The 15,469-nt window shown below is 47.3% G+C and overlaps 2 protein-coding genes across 2 annotated transcripts; one reads left to right on the top strand and one right to left on the bottom strand.

Moving 5' to 3' along the window:
• The first annotated feature begins 1,529 nt into the window (after positions 1-1,529).
• LOC128310175 (lysosomal-trafficking regulator) lies at positions 1,530-13,937 on the top strand. Its single transcript, XM_053046750.1, has 9 exons — positions 1,530-1,645; positions 1,721-1,800; positions 2,073-2,292; positions 2,416-2,535; positions 2,622-5,352; positions 5,772-9,862; positions 9,937-10,096; positions 10,175-13,541; positions 13,607-13,937. The coding sequence occupies exons 1-9, from the start codon at positions 1,553-1,555 to the stop codon at positions 13,731-13,733; spliced, it is 10,989 nt and encodes a 3,662-aa protein (XP_052902710.1). The 5' UTR covers positions 1,530-1,552; the 3' UTR covers positions 13,734-13,937.
• Positions 13,938-13,940: 3 nt separating this feature from the next.
• Positions 13,941-15,302, bottom strand: LOC128310177 (serine--tRNA synthetase-like protein Slimp). Its single transcript, XM_053046752.1, has one exon. It carries the CDS (start codon positions 15,296-15,298, stop codon positions 13,958-13,960), a length of 1,341 nt encoding a protein of 446 aa, XP_052902712.1. The 5' UTR covers positions 15,299-15,302; the 3' UTR covers positions 13,941-13,957.
• Positions 15,303-15,469: the final 167 nt, after the last annotated feature.

Below are 15,469 nucleotides of genomic sequence, written 5' to 3'. Positions count from 1 at the left end.
AATCACCCGGCGGGGGACTATCTGATTCTAAAATTCGTTCTAGTTTCATTTCAAGAAAAATGCCTTAATTCCCTTTTCCAAATACAACGTTTACATCTGTTGTAAAAGTTCCTCCGTATCCTTATTGTACAAATCTTCCAGTTGCCCATCTTGGTCCTCTCTGGTAGCAGCATCATCTTCCTCGTGCGATTTCCGGTTGACCGTAGACATCATGCTGCTCGCGGATGTGGTTGTCGCACTGCGCTGCGTTAGCTGATACTTTGTCCGCTTTGGCAGCGTTCCATGATCGTCCGGATCCTGTGGATCACTATCCACCAGGAATGGCTCGGAATCGCTCGTCCCTAGCAACGAGGGCGATGGTCTGGGGTGTTCTTCCTCCCTTGCCAGCCGCCGTTCGAACTGATCCATGGCCGGTTCATTCCGCTGTTCCTCTTCTTCCTCTTCCCGCTCGCCTTCCGGTTCCTCATCGTCTTCGGCGAGCTTTTTCTTCAGAAGGTTAATTACTTTTTGTGACAAGATAAAGCAAACGAACGGAAAACAGAAAATAAGGAATTAATAAACGATAAATGCGGAAAAATATGCCCTGTATGGGTAAAATATCGAATGAACGCTGTACTAATTGTTCTGCTATTGGTTGTAATTGAATACTGATTTTGTCAGGCATTAGGCAAGCAGGAACAACATCGAAAAATATAAATTAACGATCTCACGAACGTATTTTGAAGTCAAGGAATGGTATCCCTGCAAAAGTGTTTCGCGAATTCAAGTGCTAGTGCTAAACACACAACCCGGTGATGGTAGTGGTGCGAATTGTTTGCTAGTGTGCGCATACAAAGCAATGAAGCAAGTGTGTGACGAAATGAAACCAAAACAAAGTCTCCTCCACCCCGGCCACAATCATTCGCTTCCCTCAGTCCACACACAACGACTGCTTGGCGCGTTCGACATACATTGCGCCTTGTGACGACAGCCAAAATCCTACGCAATTAATATGGCAGTGTGGTGCAGTGTGCGCGTCCTATCTTTTGTTTCGAGCGCGCTAAAGTGAAGCAACCAAAGTGGCTACGGAACAGTCGTCCGATTACAACCGCAATGCCAGAACCAGATCGACGATGAGCAGGTTTACATCGCGAAGGTTTACGCTGCAGTACGGAGTGTGGGTTAAACGCTTATGTTCTACGCTCGTACCTTGAGTTTGTTCATTTCCAGCTAACTTTCAGACTGCTGTTGGATACCATCCAATGTATGGTGTTGTTGTTGATTGTAGTGCGTCTTACTGCGGAGAAAAGATTGTCTAATTCGAACCCCCTTCACGTAACATCGTTCGAGCTAAGCAAAGGGTTCCTTTGATCTGTAATATCTGCATCAAACAGAACCTTCGATGAGAGGATCATTTTGCAAGAAAGTAGTGCCCTGCTGCCCCGCAAATATTGACCTTGTGTAGTGTCGTGTGAAAGCCTTGTGCGCGCAAACATACTGAGGTAAGGTAAGCACGCAAGGTGCAATATAACCCCCACCGTATGGTAAATACACCGCGTCCCTCACGATCACGATGGCACTAGAAACGGCAGACCGAGTCATCGGCAAGTTGTGTGAGCTATGGGCACAAATTTACGACAGCCACTCGTCGGTAGACATTTACCAGGTAAGTGAAATGCCGCAGCATACGCATCACTTCGTAGTTAGATCCATTGTTGATTGACTGCGTCGATTGTTCTAGCGAAAAGCGGAGATTGAGCAGTTCCTCGAAGGATTCAACCAGCTTACCGAGGGAGATCGCTTACATCTCGATCGTAGGAAGTAAGTAATACCCGAAGCGAATGTGGTCGAGCCGGTTTTCTCTTATCATCCGTCCCTGGAAGCAGTTATTCCAGTTTGGCTGGAGTTGCTGATGAATGTTTTTACGTTCGTAGATAAGTTGACTGGGTCGATGATTCAATCGTCGGGATGATCCCTTCTCCCTGTCTGTTTAATCTACACGCGAGCTTTAATCTACGCCTTTTTTTTCTTTCTCTCTCACTCTATGCGTACTTCATCCGCATGCGTTCCGTTTCAACGAATCGTCACCATAGCCGGTACGAGAACATCTCATCCGCCTTATCACGGCAGCTACTGCTGTTGATATACGAAATCTGTGATCCCACCGTAAAACGGTACGCTCGCGTTGATGCAACGTCCGGGGCGGAAGGAACGCCCAATGGTAACTCCTCCACTGTTCCTCCACATGACGATGTGGCCCCTGAGACGGAGAAATGTAACTCCAAGCTAGACAGCAACTCAAATGAGGAAGAGGTATGTCAAAAATGACTCCTAAACTGAATGCACTTTTGCAGCGAAGAAACAGATGGCGTTAAAGGGTGATATTCTATTTATCACCCTCGTGCTTATCTTCATTTCATGAAATTATCTTTTCAGGTTGAATTACCCGCTCATGCGGAGGATAGCAGCGAAAGTCGTTGCCAGTGGTTGAAGGATTTCTTTCTCAATGGAATCGGTGGTCTGTTACTAAGGACGCTCTCCAAAATTGGTGCCAAAGTAGGTGTATAATAGTGTGTGTGGTAACCCCTCGTTAAGGGACTAGAATAATGTAACTGCTGTTTGTTCTCTTCCTACATCCGTAGGACATTGCAAATAGTCGGGAGATAGCTGCCGTTTTGGTACGAATTCTACCGACAACGAAGTGGAACACGGAACCCTATCCTACCATCGTGCCGTTACAATTGCCACAAGGATACGGGCAGTTTCTACGAACGGTTTTAAAAATGCGTACCTACAACAGTGAATGGCATCGCGATAGCATTAAGCGCAGCACACAGAACAGATCAGCACAGCAATCGACGGCGTTTATGCGCCAGCTGAGTGGTCCTAACACATTCGCCTCTACAGTCGACTATTCCAAGGCGGCACAGCACTTGCACCGTAGCCCGATCAGCGAATCAGCGAAAACACTTACGCAAGACGAGTTTACGCTGACCGTACTAAACCTGCTGGAAAGTTTGATCGTACACGAAAATGTGCTTACCATCGATGAGAACTCCGTAACTGTGTCCTGTTTGCGCGTTGCGCTGGAACAATTAAAACGCCAGGAACGTTTCGAAGAAAGCATGGACAATCGGTTCGTTATACGTCACAAACTGCTTGGTTTGGTGATGCTGTGCCTGAACAACATGTTTTTTCTGCAAACGCTCGATTCAAACGATCTCAGCCTGCGCACAGTTGCTACGGATATGGTCCAGTTGCTAAAGGAAGAACTACGCGACCAAAGCTTCGATGCGCTTTCGACCGAGTTTACGTACAATCTCATCTACACAATTGTTTCCGCGGGAAATCAATCGTTTCTGCATTTTTGCGACAGCGTTGTTAGTGAGCAACTGTTTTTGACGATATTTAAACTGCTGGAAAGTAATCTCGACATTGTGAAGCATACGTACAGCTTCCTGCAGCTCGGTTCGCGGTATGGTGCGATCGGTAATAACAACAGTGTCGTGCTACCGTGGATGCAAACGATCCACACGTGCTCTTCTGGGTTAATTGAAATACTGATTACGATGTTGCAAAATTTCATCTATGCCCTTGCACCTACTAGAGGCAGCTGCAGAAGAACGCGCAAAAGCCGGTTCCGGTTGCATCATTCCCGGCAGGACGCACGGCACGGATATGTGTGTGCACTGGAGAATCTGTTGCTAAACTTGTTCCCCCAAGTAAAGCACACCGACCAACGGTTAATGGTGAACTTCTTCAAGGTGTATCAACTATGCTGTTGCAACACGAACGCACACACGCTTGAGGTGCTAATGAAGCTTTCGAACGATGAGCTAATACCGAAGTTGCGGCTTAACTTTGCGAGCCGTGCCGTCGTACATGCGATTTTCAACCGATCGCAGTGCGAAACGTGCGAATCGGACCATGCGGCCAATACGTTCTACGAGCAGTTCTGTCGCACCCACCGGGAGGTGTTTGGTGAGTTCAAACGAACAGAGAATCGTTCGCGCATGCCAACGTTTTTGCGATATCTGCTCGATATTGCACGCGTTATTCCGTACCGGTTGCGATCGTTTATACTACAGGAGTTGGTACAAAAGCAGCTGCACAGTGAATTGCATCGTTTGATCGAAAGGCCGGAGTCGGAGCAGCTCGTCCACGCATCATCCATCGAAGATGATGGTTGGAAAGAGATCGTTAATGCGTGTTTGTTGATCATCTGTCGAGTTGTCGCGAAACAGGAGCAACGGGAAATGAATTTGTTTTACCGAGAGGAAAATCTAGAACTATTGCGTGTTCTTAGCGGGCGTGTCGAGTTCGCACACAGTATGCACCTGATCATGACCACAGGCATTCGGAATGAATCGTTACCCGAGGAGTTTGTGAAGAAATTGGTCGAAATGCTTTTCGATCACTTGGATGAACAGATCAGCTGTATGGGAAGCCTTTTTGCAATGATTTCCGACAGTAAGGTAGGCATTTCGCTTAAACCTATTAGTAAAACTGTGACAACAACTAGGCAACGATGTACAATTCCACTAGAAACGATGCTCCAATTACATCTGGAGCACTGGAAAACAGTTCGTCAGTTGCTGAAGGAAAGTGAACGTTTCCGAAAGCAATTCTTGCAACGATACGATGGGGTAACTGGAGTCAAGAACTGCCTGGAGCTAGTGCACAACCTTGCTAGCATCTGTCTTTTCCACAGTAGCTCTATTACTTCGCATGAACCGGAAGCATTAGTCACCGAACCACCTTCTCCATTCACTTCGAACGACACTGAAAATATTCAAAACTTTCTATTCGAACCGGAACGTAAAAGCGTACTTAATATCTTTCATTTCAATGATCAACTTTTGGACGGTTCGTTGTCTAGCGCAAGCCTGCACTACAGTGCTACCGGAGATTTAAACAACATACATCGAGTAGGTGCGGAACGCACTACACCGACTAGCGGTTGGATGGAAGAGGAAGACGATTATTCTTTCTTGCGTGAACTGCAACTTGCCACGATCAATGACGAATTCCAAAGGGAATTTTTGTCCCCAGCCGGTCAATCAGCTAGTGTCACCAGCAAACTGGAAAAGAAATGGTCCCTATCGGAGCTGTTCAACATACGCCAGATCCTTAGCCAGCTGATGGAAGATATTCTTGGCGGTGCGGACTCCGGCCAGCGTGACTCAATGGCAATCGAACGACGCCTAATGGCTTTGCCACTGGAGGCAAGAAAGCTGCTAACAGATCCAGGAAATTCAATTATTAAGAAAAAGTTAACAAACCTACTCGAAACCATAATGGCCTCGATGCAGCTGCTTACGAATGGCTTAACCGATTGTGCTGATGAATGTGAAAGCCTAAAACCGGAGTTTGGTAAGTTTTGCTAGATGTAAGGTGTACAAGAGGGCGATGGTAACGACAGGGTGGAGGGGGAAGAGGTGAATCGAATGGAATTCGATCTGGTTGTGTTTCAATTGAATGTACTACGCAGGGCCATGTTCGTTTCTTTGTGGCATTCATATGATGTACGGCGTTGTGTGGAAATCTTTGAACGTTCATATCGTCGGTGAAACCTTATAACTGAAAAAGCCCTCTACGCACACACACATGAACTTAATAAGAAAACGCTCACAGCCGTTTGTACATTTGCTTTGCCCTTCGGTTGAAAGACTCTCATTCATTCGATTCAACGAGAGGACAGAGTTAAATTGTAAAGATTGCTTCATACATCAAGTAATAACTGTTGAACTTTTGCACTGATGAAGTGTTTCTTTTGTGTGTCTTTCTTACAGCAAACACGATGCAGGTTGCGTTAATCGAATTAAAAAAACTATTGTTGAACTGTGCTACGAAGGACTGGGACTGTCCCAACACGGCTAACAATGTTATCAATGTGCTACACGCGCTACTAAAAGTGGCAGAAATGCGCAAAGAATCAACCCAATCAGTAAACTTTATGCGGCAGGAAATCGATTCCGGACGGGAAAGGAGTCATTACGCCAAAATGTCGCTGCAGGAGGATGAGATCGATTTGTTAACGGTGCCACTGTACCATGACGATGAGACCGATGATTTAAGCTCGACGGATGATTCCTATACAACGGCACGTGAAGATGGGTACGAAGGAGATGTTGAAATCGACCATTACTGTCCAACAGAACTCAGCACAAGGAAAGACACAGTTGGCGGAATGAAACTGTGCACCACAAACCGTTTGGCGAACGAACAAATCTGCACGATCGTGACGGAGATTCTGGTAGAACTTTCGGGCCGCTGTGTGGAGCGTCCCGAACACTGGTGCCCCATACTGGCACAGATGGTCGTGAAGCTAAACATCATACGCAACCATCTCGGAGGTTCGCTGTATCTCATCCGTGGGTTTGCAACGGTGCTGCAAACAAGTGACGGACGGCTAAAGGAACTTCAGGCGGCCATCGTTGATTTGATCGTAGATCTGGACGTCCCTGAGGTGTTGATCAAGTTCATGCAACTGTTGAGCCATAAAGATCCCCCGGTTCAATTGATTCTTACCAAGCTAACGAATCTGTTCGAAGCCGGTTCCGGTGTGGAATGCTATCAGTGTGTGCAATTCCCAGTGCTGCACGCTGATCGCACATTTACTTCCTCAAGCGATGTACTGTTGGCCAAGAAAATTACCTTCCTGCGGGAGCATCATTTGTGTTTCAATGTACACAGCGGCTTCACCGATGCATCCACAATCGTACCAATGAATTATGCAAACTTTTATCCTTGGCACGGGAACGGATTTACCGTGTCGGCTTGGGTTCGGGTGACACAGCTCACGGATCGTCAGCAAACCGACTTTACGCACCTACTGTCCGTGGGCAGCGAGAAGCAAATGTTGTCGATATATTTTAACACCCAGCGTCAACTGGTGGTACGCTACAGTAAGCCGGATTGTCTCATAACACCCAGCAACACGAAACAGTATCTCAGCAAAGCAATCAGCAGAACGGAGTGCTGCGATAATTGTGCCAAAGAAATGCAACACTTGTGGATGTACAAACATTTACTGCGTGGGATTACTGATGCTTCATCACAAACGTTCATGATTGATACACCACGTGCTCAATGTGTGTATTGCTTCAAGCAGCTACCCGTCGGACAGGGACGGAAGGATTCGATCGAGCAAGGCATCGGGTTGACCCCATCGAAGCGGGTAGACAATGCGACGATCGATGTGAATCTACGCCAGTGTACGGTTGGGCAGGATTGGTGCGTACCAGAAGGTTGTTGGTCGATGCTAACCTTCGCCGTGCAGCAGAACGATGATGATGTCCAGGTTACGGTCACGTATGATGGTGTGCAGCAGTTGGCACAGTTTTCGCTCCCGAATCCCTGCAAGATACACATCGATACGGACCTAACCTTGCTCACCGTAGGCCATCGGTCCAGTGAATTGAACGAATGTTCGGTCGGGTATGGGTTTGCAGGTGTTCACCTGTTCAGCCGATGCATTACGGACGAAGCCGTGTTGGCAAATCTGTACGCAATCGGGCCAAATGTTACGAGCTTTGTAGCGTTCGCCACCGGTTACATGATTCCTAATTATGGCACGCTAAACTTATCCAAACTGTCCGTTAACGATCTACGCATGGTTGGTTCGCTGCAACTCCTGGAGCGGACTCACGTCGGGTACTTCACTCCCAACAAAATGGATTCGTTTGTGGGACGCCATCAGAACCTTGGTCTCATGTCGTATGCCGGCAATATAAAAGCGATGGAGATTGAATCCCTGCAGCGATCGTTACTGATCGCTGGCGGTATTTCCGTGATGCTCGTGTACTTCGCCCGTGTGGTAGAGATAAGCGATACACCGGCTCTACACGTTGCCGCGCTCAAGTTGCTGCTACGCGTCGCCCATTCTAATCAAGATTTCTTCAACGAATTCGTACAGTGTAACTATCTCGAACTGATCGGAGTGGTGCTGAAGAGCAAAAAGTGCCACAAAGATATTGCACTGCTGACGGCACTGTTGGAGTTGGCATTTGACCAACCAATCGTGGCAAAGCGTGGCGATCACTACCGCGTACTGGCAACTTCATCTGCCCGCATTCGCTACCCTGGCATGATAACGTTCCTGTTGGAAAACTTTCAAATCTGGATCGATCAGTCGGAGGAAGTGCTCGATCTTCTGCTATCCGCGCTGGCTGCTGCCACACGCGATAAACACCCGGGCATGATGTACAACTGCCAGCGCTTGCAGGACGCTTCGCTCGTGTCGGCCCTGATCGATTTTTGTCGCGTAAACTTCGTTATTCCGGCAAAAACGGTAAAAATCTCACGCAAAGCAGCGGATTTGCTCGTTTCGCTGATAGCGATCCTGTCTTCCACACCGCCAAAGGTGGCACTGTTGAATGAAATCATGGAGCTGTTGCTGCTGATGCACAAGCCCACCGATAGCTACGTGACGCATGATCGTCAAAAGTTTTACTTCAACATTAGCCCGAATCAGTTCGGGGGTGGTGGGAAACGCAGTGACCGGACGGTTACGAGCAGTAGTGGCGCTAGCAGTGGACCAACAACGCCTAAGATGCAGCTAAGAGATCGTCGTCTTCGGCCACAGTCGCAGCTACGCAAAATCATACCACTTACGATCGGTGGAAGCAGTTCGCTCGACTCAGCAACAACGAGCTTCATTATAGATGCCAGCCAGACCGCTTCGACGAATCCGAACAGCAGCACTGGGACGACGGTGTCGACCGATGAGAAGCATCGCAGTCCAGTAGCGAATGCACCGAAAAGTCCCAAACTTAACTCTCCTGATGGTGGTGCGGGTAGTGAGGAATACTACGAAAAGCTTAACATTGCCATTGCCGAAGGTAAGCTGAGGCGTAAAAGTTTGCTCGACAGTATCGACAAACGTGGAAACGGAAAGCGAAAGTTAAGACGATTGAAAAGCTCACCCAATATAAGAGCAACCTCCGGCAGCAGAAAGAAACAAATCGGATCACCAAGGATTGCCGCCAGCGGATCACCGAGAGCATGCCCACGGAATGATCTAAACCGGATCAGTGGGCAGCATCAAAATCAATCACAAAGCGCCCCAACCTCCTCGTCATCGTCCGCAACGTCCGCCACGATTCGGTACAAATTTTTCGAGCAAAACTATTTCGCCACCGGGAATGACTTTTTGCAGGAAAGTTTCCTGCGCATCATGTGCGACTTTCTGCTCATTCTGCCCGACCGGGATGCGTGTAAGTTCTTGAGTGGCGAAAACCGAATCCTCGAAACGATGCTCATCCTGGCGAATAATGGTAACATTCGCATTCGCACCATGCTGCTCAATTTGGTGGCGGTAATTGATGATCGGATTGATAGTGCCAGGATGGGTGGTAGTAGCCCTAATGGGAATGCCTTGGGTCAATCTGGTGGCGGTGTGTTATTGCAGCAGTACAGCGAAGAACAGTCGAAGGTGTTTTGGTACCATCTGGCTAATCAGATCGGGACGCACAGTGTCAATGCAGAGCTGCTCGGTAGCTGCTATCGGTGGATCACGAAATCGCACACACCGCTAGCGATGGATCGAGGCGAAGATCATCCGTTGGCGACGTTATTGCACGAAGGTTCGGTGGAAGTGGTGCGCGAAAATGGTCTGAACGTGTTAATAGCGATCCTCATACAGGCACACGTCGATCCAACGCTGTTTCGCAGTGTGCTGCACGTGATTGAGTACATCTGTACGAAGCATCGTCGCCGTGCCGGTCAGCATATGATCGATAACGGGCTCGTGTGGGCACTGGTCAAAACGGCTGCCAAGATGAACGAAAAGGAAGAACTCGTCCAAGAGGAAAGCCGAACCTACTTGGTTGAGTTTTTGACCAGCTTTTCGCATCTAATGATATTGAGCAATGTCGCTAATGTAAGTGTGTTTGATCCTTGAAACATTCAAACGATCGATAGTTTGTTTTTAATGAACCATTTTTCTATTTGCAGCCTTTTTGGGATTTATTAAACGGGTTAACGGTTGCGCAAAAGCACAAAAACGAACGTGTTACGAAAGCGGTACGTGATCTTCATGCAGCATTACTACGCAATGTGCTCCAAATATTTATCTTTCGACCAAAGCAGTCAATCATTGGCAACAAGAATACTTGTAAGTATCGTTTTGTAAGAAGATGTTTGTTCCTGCTTATGAATTATAATTAAATAATCATTGATTGTCTTTCATTAGCTTTCACCGTCGAGCTGGTAGGATGTAATCTCTCGAAAGCTGAAATAAAGACACGTTTCAACCGACTGCACGATAAGGCAATACAATTCGTCACCAACAGTGATCCCGAAAGCGATCTCTCCGATGCAGAAATGGCTCTCGTTCGGCACTTGATGAATCGTACATTGAATGGTAATCCGCGTGGTGGAAATATTATCCTTTGGTGCCTTTTGCCAAAACGTACGATTCGGCTGAAAATCTACACCATCCGACAGCTGGGACACTATCTGGAGAGTGGTGGCAACCATCTGTCGGCGATCTGTGACGTGAAAATGTTGAAGGTGTTTGTCCAGAGCATACTGCTGCTTAATCAAAAGCACATCCCGCTGGAAGATTTGCGACTGGTAAATACGTTCTATCAAACCATTGATGGCGGTTTGGCGCACGGTGCCAGCTGGAACTTGACGCAGACGTTAAAAGATTTCGAATATTTGCGAGCGATCAGTATGAATGATCAAGAGCAAACGATAATGAAATCGATCGCACGGCAAGAGAAGCTAATCTACTCGTGTACGGTAGCGGCTATGCAAATAACACGCAATAGCGTCGAGAAGCAGAATCGGCTGCGTAAGGAGCTGATTATACAGCTTCGGAAAGATAACGATTATCGATTTTACGACCAATGGCACCAGTTGGTAGGACGGATGACGCACGAAGATGCACCGTGGTACGCTGCCCGGCATTACCCGAACTCTTGGGAGCTGGACGACACATTCGGGCCGGATATGGCGTTGAAACGAATGCGCCGCTGCCAGATGACTATCGATCGTCGATTTTTGCTAAAGGAATCAATGCCGGAAAATAGAGATGAACAAGAAAATGAACGTGAACGCAAACCCTTGCTGGCGTATCTTTTCTCGAACGACTTCCGTCATGAGTATTCGGTCGAGGATCAGGTACTGTACACGTTCACCGTGCGCAAAAGTTCCCCCAGCCGTGAGCTGGAGTGTGAGTGTATAATAACGAGCACAGAATTGGTGCTGAAACCGTACGAAGCCGGTGAGCTAGAGATATACGACTTGCACGACATTACCAAGATATGGACGAAGCGTTTCGAGCATCAAGAATCTGCGGTGGAGGTGTTTCTCAAGTGCGGAAAGTCACTGTTCATTGTGTTCGAGCGCGACCCAAGCGAAAGAGATACATTTGAAGGATTTTTCCACGATCTTGTGGTACGGTGTGGTCGGCAAGAGTTGGACCAACACACACAGCAGTGGCGCGAAGGTGCGCTCTCGAACTGGGAGTACCTGATGCTGCTAAATCAAATCTCCGGCCGAACGTACCACGATCTCATGCAGTATCCCGTGTTTCCCTGGGTACTGGCTAACTATGACACTAGGACGCTCGATCTTCTGGCCGAACGAAGTTTCCGTCTACTGGAGAAGCCTATCGCGGTTCAGCATCGTGAGTTGGAAAAACATTACATCAACAACTACAACCACTTACGCCAGGCGGAGAGTGGCGATCCCGATGGTGGACGACGAAAGATTCAACCGTACCATTACAGTTCACACTACTCCAATTCCGGCACGGTGCTTCACTTTTTGGTGCGTGTCCTGCCGTTTACATCCCTGTTTCTTCAGTATCAAGACGATAGCTTCGACATACCGGATCGAACATTTCATTCGCTGCAAACGACGTGGAATCTGGCGAGCAAGGATTCGCCGACGGATGTGAAAGAGCTGATACCGGAATTTTTCACCTTCCCCGAGTTCCTCGAAAATCAGGAAGGTTTCGATTTTGGCACAAGACAGTCGGGAGAACCGGTAAATCACGTCGAGCTGCCCGCATGGTGCAACGGGTCGGCACGTTTGTTCGTGCTGATACATCGGCAGGCACTGGAGGCAAACATTGTGCGCCGACAGCTCAGCCATTGGATTGATTTAATCTTCGGGTACAAGCAGACGGGCCAGGCAGCGATAGATGCTATCAACGTGTTCCATCCGGCGACGTACTGTGATTTTACGGCGGCCGATATTGACGATCCGGTCATGAAGCTCGCTCTCGAAACGATGGTTAAAACGTACGGACAGATGCCGCGTCGTCTATTTGACACGGCTCATCCTCCGCCGGCAATGAATCCGCTGCTAGCGAATCCTCCCAAAGTGTTGGAAACTGTCGTTGGACTGCGGTGGGGATTGTACTGTGGCAGTCCCATACTGGCCGATCCAAAGCTCGTTGACGTGTGGGAAAAGCTATCGAAGGAATTGTTGGGAGTAGAGAGAGGCACACTACAACCGGCTTCATTAGTTACACTGGATGGACAAAAGGTATACGTCTTGCCAGAAAAGATGAATGTCTTTTGTGCGACAATACAGGGAACAGGAGCAAAAAAGCAGTATACCATCAGCTGGGGTGAAACGGATGATCGGTTAAGGATACGGTTGCTCCAGGATAGTGGCCCAACAGAACGGTCGAGAGAAATGTTTTACGGTAGTAGTAGCTTTGCCTACGATCCAATCACGGCCTGCGGTACGGATCCACACTGTACGAGTATCTTTTTTGGGCACCGTTCCGGGCGCATCGTCGTGTTTCAACAACGTTCCCGCAGAAGACGTGTTTCGTTCTTCAATCAGAATATGCAACCGGCCGTAACGATGATGTCACGATCGCGATCAAGCTCGTTCCGGCGATGGATCGATCGGAAGAGTGCCAATTTGCGGCGTCGGTTGGAAATGGATCCGGACGAACAGCAGCAACAAGCACAGGCCGAACAACGGCTATCGGATGACGATCAGATGGAGTGGACATATCCGATACAGTTGCTCAAACATCGTGCACCGATCAGTGCGATTCGTGTATCGATGGAGTACAAGATCGTTGTGAGCGTGTCGATTGATGGGTGCGCTACCATATGGGATTTGAACAGTTTGATGTACGTGCGCGAAATACCCCGACCGGTCAATATGTTGCATTCGATGATCAGTCAAATCGCTATCAGTCCGACGTTGGGCGATATTGTGCTAGTACACTCTGCCAATGCCAGTCGAGGTCGTTCGTTTGGGGGACCAGAATCATGGAGCAGTGCAACACTGGTAGAGGACGACGATAGTTTCGAGGTGACGGAAAATTATAATGCGGACTATGTGAACGTCACGATGGGTACGAATCGTCGCGACCAGTTGCGCCTGTATACAGTGAATGCGCAATACATTGAGCACGTGTTCGTCGAAAGTCCGATACAAGCGATAACGTACTCTTCGATCAAAGAAGGCTGCGGTGTGAATTGTATCGCAGTCGCACTCGAGAGCGGTATTGTGCGGTTTTACTCAAGCTGGAATCTTGCACTTCTACGTGAGATTAACGTCGAACCGAACGGGATCAAGTGGTACGTGGGTCAAAACAGTATTCAACTAAACTGCGCTTAACTAAAATTGATGTTATTTGTTTCAGTGCCCTTTTTTCTAAGTATCAACATCTGCTGCTACTCACAGCAAACAATACCGTTCAGACGTGGACAGCCGAAGGTCTTCCCGGTGTTTTGCCAAGTATACAGGAACCATATCAATACGGTGTTTAAGTGATCGAAGGAAGCGTTGAAACGAGCATGAATTGGGCTGAAGTTATTTACGTTCCCGTAACAACTTGTAATATTTGTTGGGTAGTATGTATATTGTTAAGTGTTAATGTTTGTTTTTCAATACTATTACAGCTGCAATACGTATCAATTGGATAATGTTAAGAATGAAAGTAAAACTAAAGAAGTACAGTTCTATCGCATTGGTATTAATAATGGCTAGCAGTTTATTTCTCTTCGAATGTGTTTATCATTGGTAAATCATTCAACGTTATACCGTTGCCAAGGAAAAGCTTAATCAACTCGATAGAGCTCATAACGGTGCCTGCTACCACATGTGGAAAGCGTTGTACCTTGCCTTCGTGGTAGATAAACGCAATTCGTTTGCTGAGAAAATCCGTATAGTATCCTACCTCGGCTGCCTTTACGTACCTATGATTGCGGTCATCAAACAGTTCAACATCAACACGCATCGCTTCGATTGGTCGAAGATCGGGTGCTGCCACTTGTACAATCCTATAGCCGATGGGTAGCTGATCGTAAAATTGTTTATAAATCTGCACCATCTCGTCAAACATGTCCTCCGCTTCCTGCGTTGTTTTACAGGCTCCAAACACCTGCACTTCATTCGATTGAGCCTTTTGGAAATGATAGCGCTTACCGCTGGCGACAAGACGTAAAGGCAGTGCAGAAGGAAACACCGACAGTCTGGTAAAGTATCCCAGGAAACTTAACAAAGAACCTCCGCCACAGAGATGCAGAAGGTTTACTTTGTCCTCTGGTTCATCTTCTTCCCGAACAAGAAACAGCGACTCCTTACTGACCATAGCTGCCTCTACTAGAAAACTTCTTACAAAGTCAGGATTGCAGAAAATGATGCAGCTATTTTGGCGAAATGTTTCACAACAATGCATCGGTAAGAGCAGATCCATCCAGGCCGCATCTCCCGTCATGTACAGGCATGTAGGGCCGAACTCTTCAAATTGTTCCTGAATAAGGTCGACGTTCGAAGTTCGTTTAAGCCCAGTAGGTGCTGGTTTTTCGTATATACATTTCTCCCGTTCATCGGGCGTACGTTCGTGCAGATCATTCGGTATGGAAAGGAAATTGTTGGCAATAAATGCGTCCGCCACCTTGTAGCTTTGCTCTTTGAGCCTTTTTAAGTCGTCGCGTGCCATAATGGCTCGTGATTTGAGCTGCTGCTGTTCCTCCTTGCAAATCGATTGCTGGATGCGTTTCTGCAGCTCTACCCGGCACTGTTCGATGTCCTTTTTACGCTTCTCCACATCTCGGTACATTTCCCATTGGTGTATGAGATTGTCGCAATCTAATTGATGCTTACGAAGACGTATGTTCCGTTTCAATCGTTCAAAATCACCCAATTTGTGTTTGAAATCGAGATACGGCACTAGCACAGCAAATTGTTCCCGTGCCTTATCACCTGTAAGGTAGAGCGCTGAAGAGAAGAATCTTTCATTTATTTTTGGTAATATGCTCAACTTTAACATGTTCGTTGGGTGTAAGTATTGCGCAAAACTATTAACTAATCGCCAGCAACATCTGGTCATGTTTACACCGTATTTTACAATTGAATGTTTTGTTTATGCAACCGGCTACACATTGGTTGTTCATTCGGACCGTTTTGGTGGCATTTGTAATGAATTTGATTATTCCACTTGGAACGGTTTGCTCTTTATTCGTATGCCAAATATGTGTGATAATTACAATTAAGTTACAAT

The sequence above is a fragment of the Anopheles moucheti genome, chromosome 2 (assembly GCF_943734755.1).
Source record: "Anopheles moucheti chromosome 2, idAnoMoucSN_F20_07, whole genome shotgun sequence".
NCBI classification, from domain to species: domain Eukaryota; kingdom Metazoa; phylum Arthropoda; class Insecta; order Diptera; family Culicidae; genus Anopheles; species Anopheles moucheti.
The sequence above is the reverse complement of the archived record's forward strand: the minus strand, read 5'-3'. Positions and strand labels throughout refer to the sequence as shown.

Coding starts and splice junctions, on each gene's coding strand:
- LOC128310175 (XM_053046750.1), top strand. CDS start 1,553: ATGGCACTAGAAACGGCAGACCGAGTCATCGGCAAGTTGTGTGAGCTA. Junction 2,536..2,621: donor TCTCCAAAATTGGTGCCAAA/GTAGGTGTATAA, acceptor CTACATCCGTAG/GACATTGCAAATAGTCGGGA. Junction 10,097..10,174: donor CATTGGCAACAAGAATACTT/GTAAGTATCGTT, acceptor GTCTTTCATTAG/CTTTCACCGTCGAGCTGGTA.
- LOC128310177 (XM_053046752.1), bottom strand. CDS start 15,298: ATGACCAGATGTTGCTGGCGATTAGTTAATAGTTTTGCGCAATACTTA.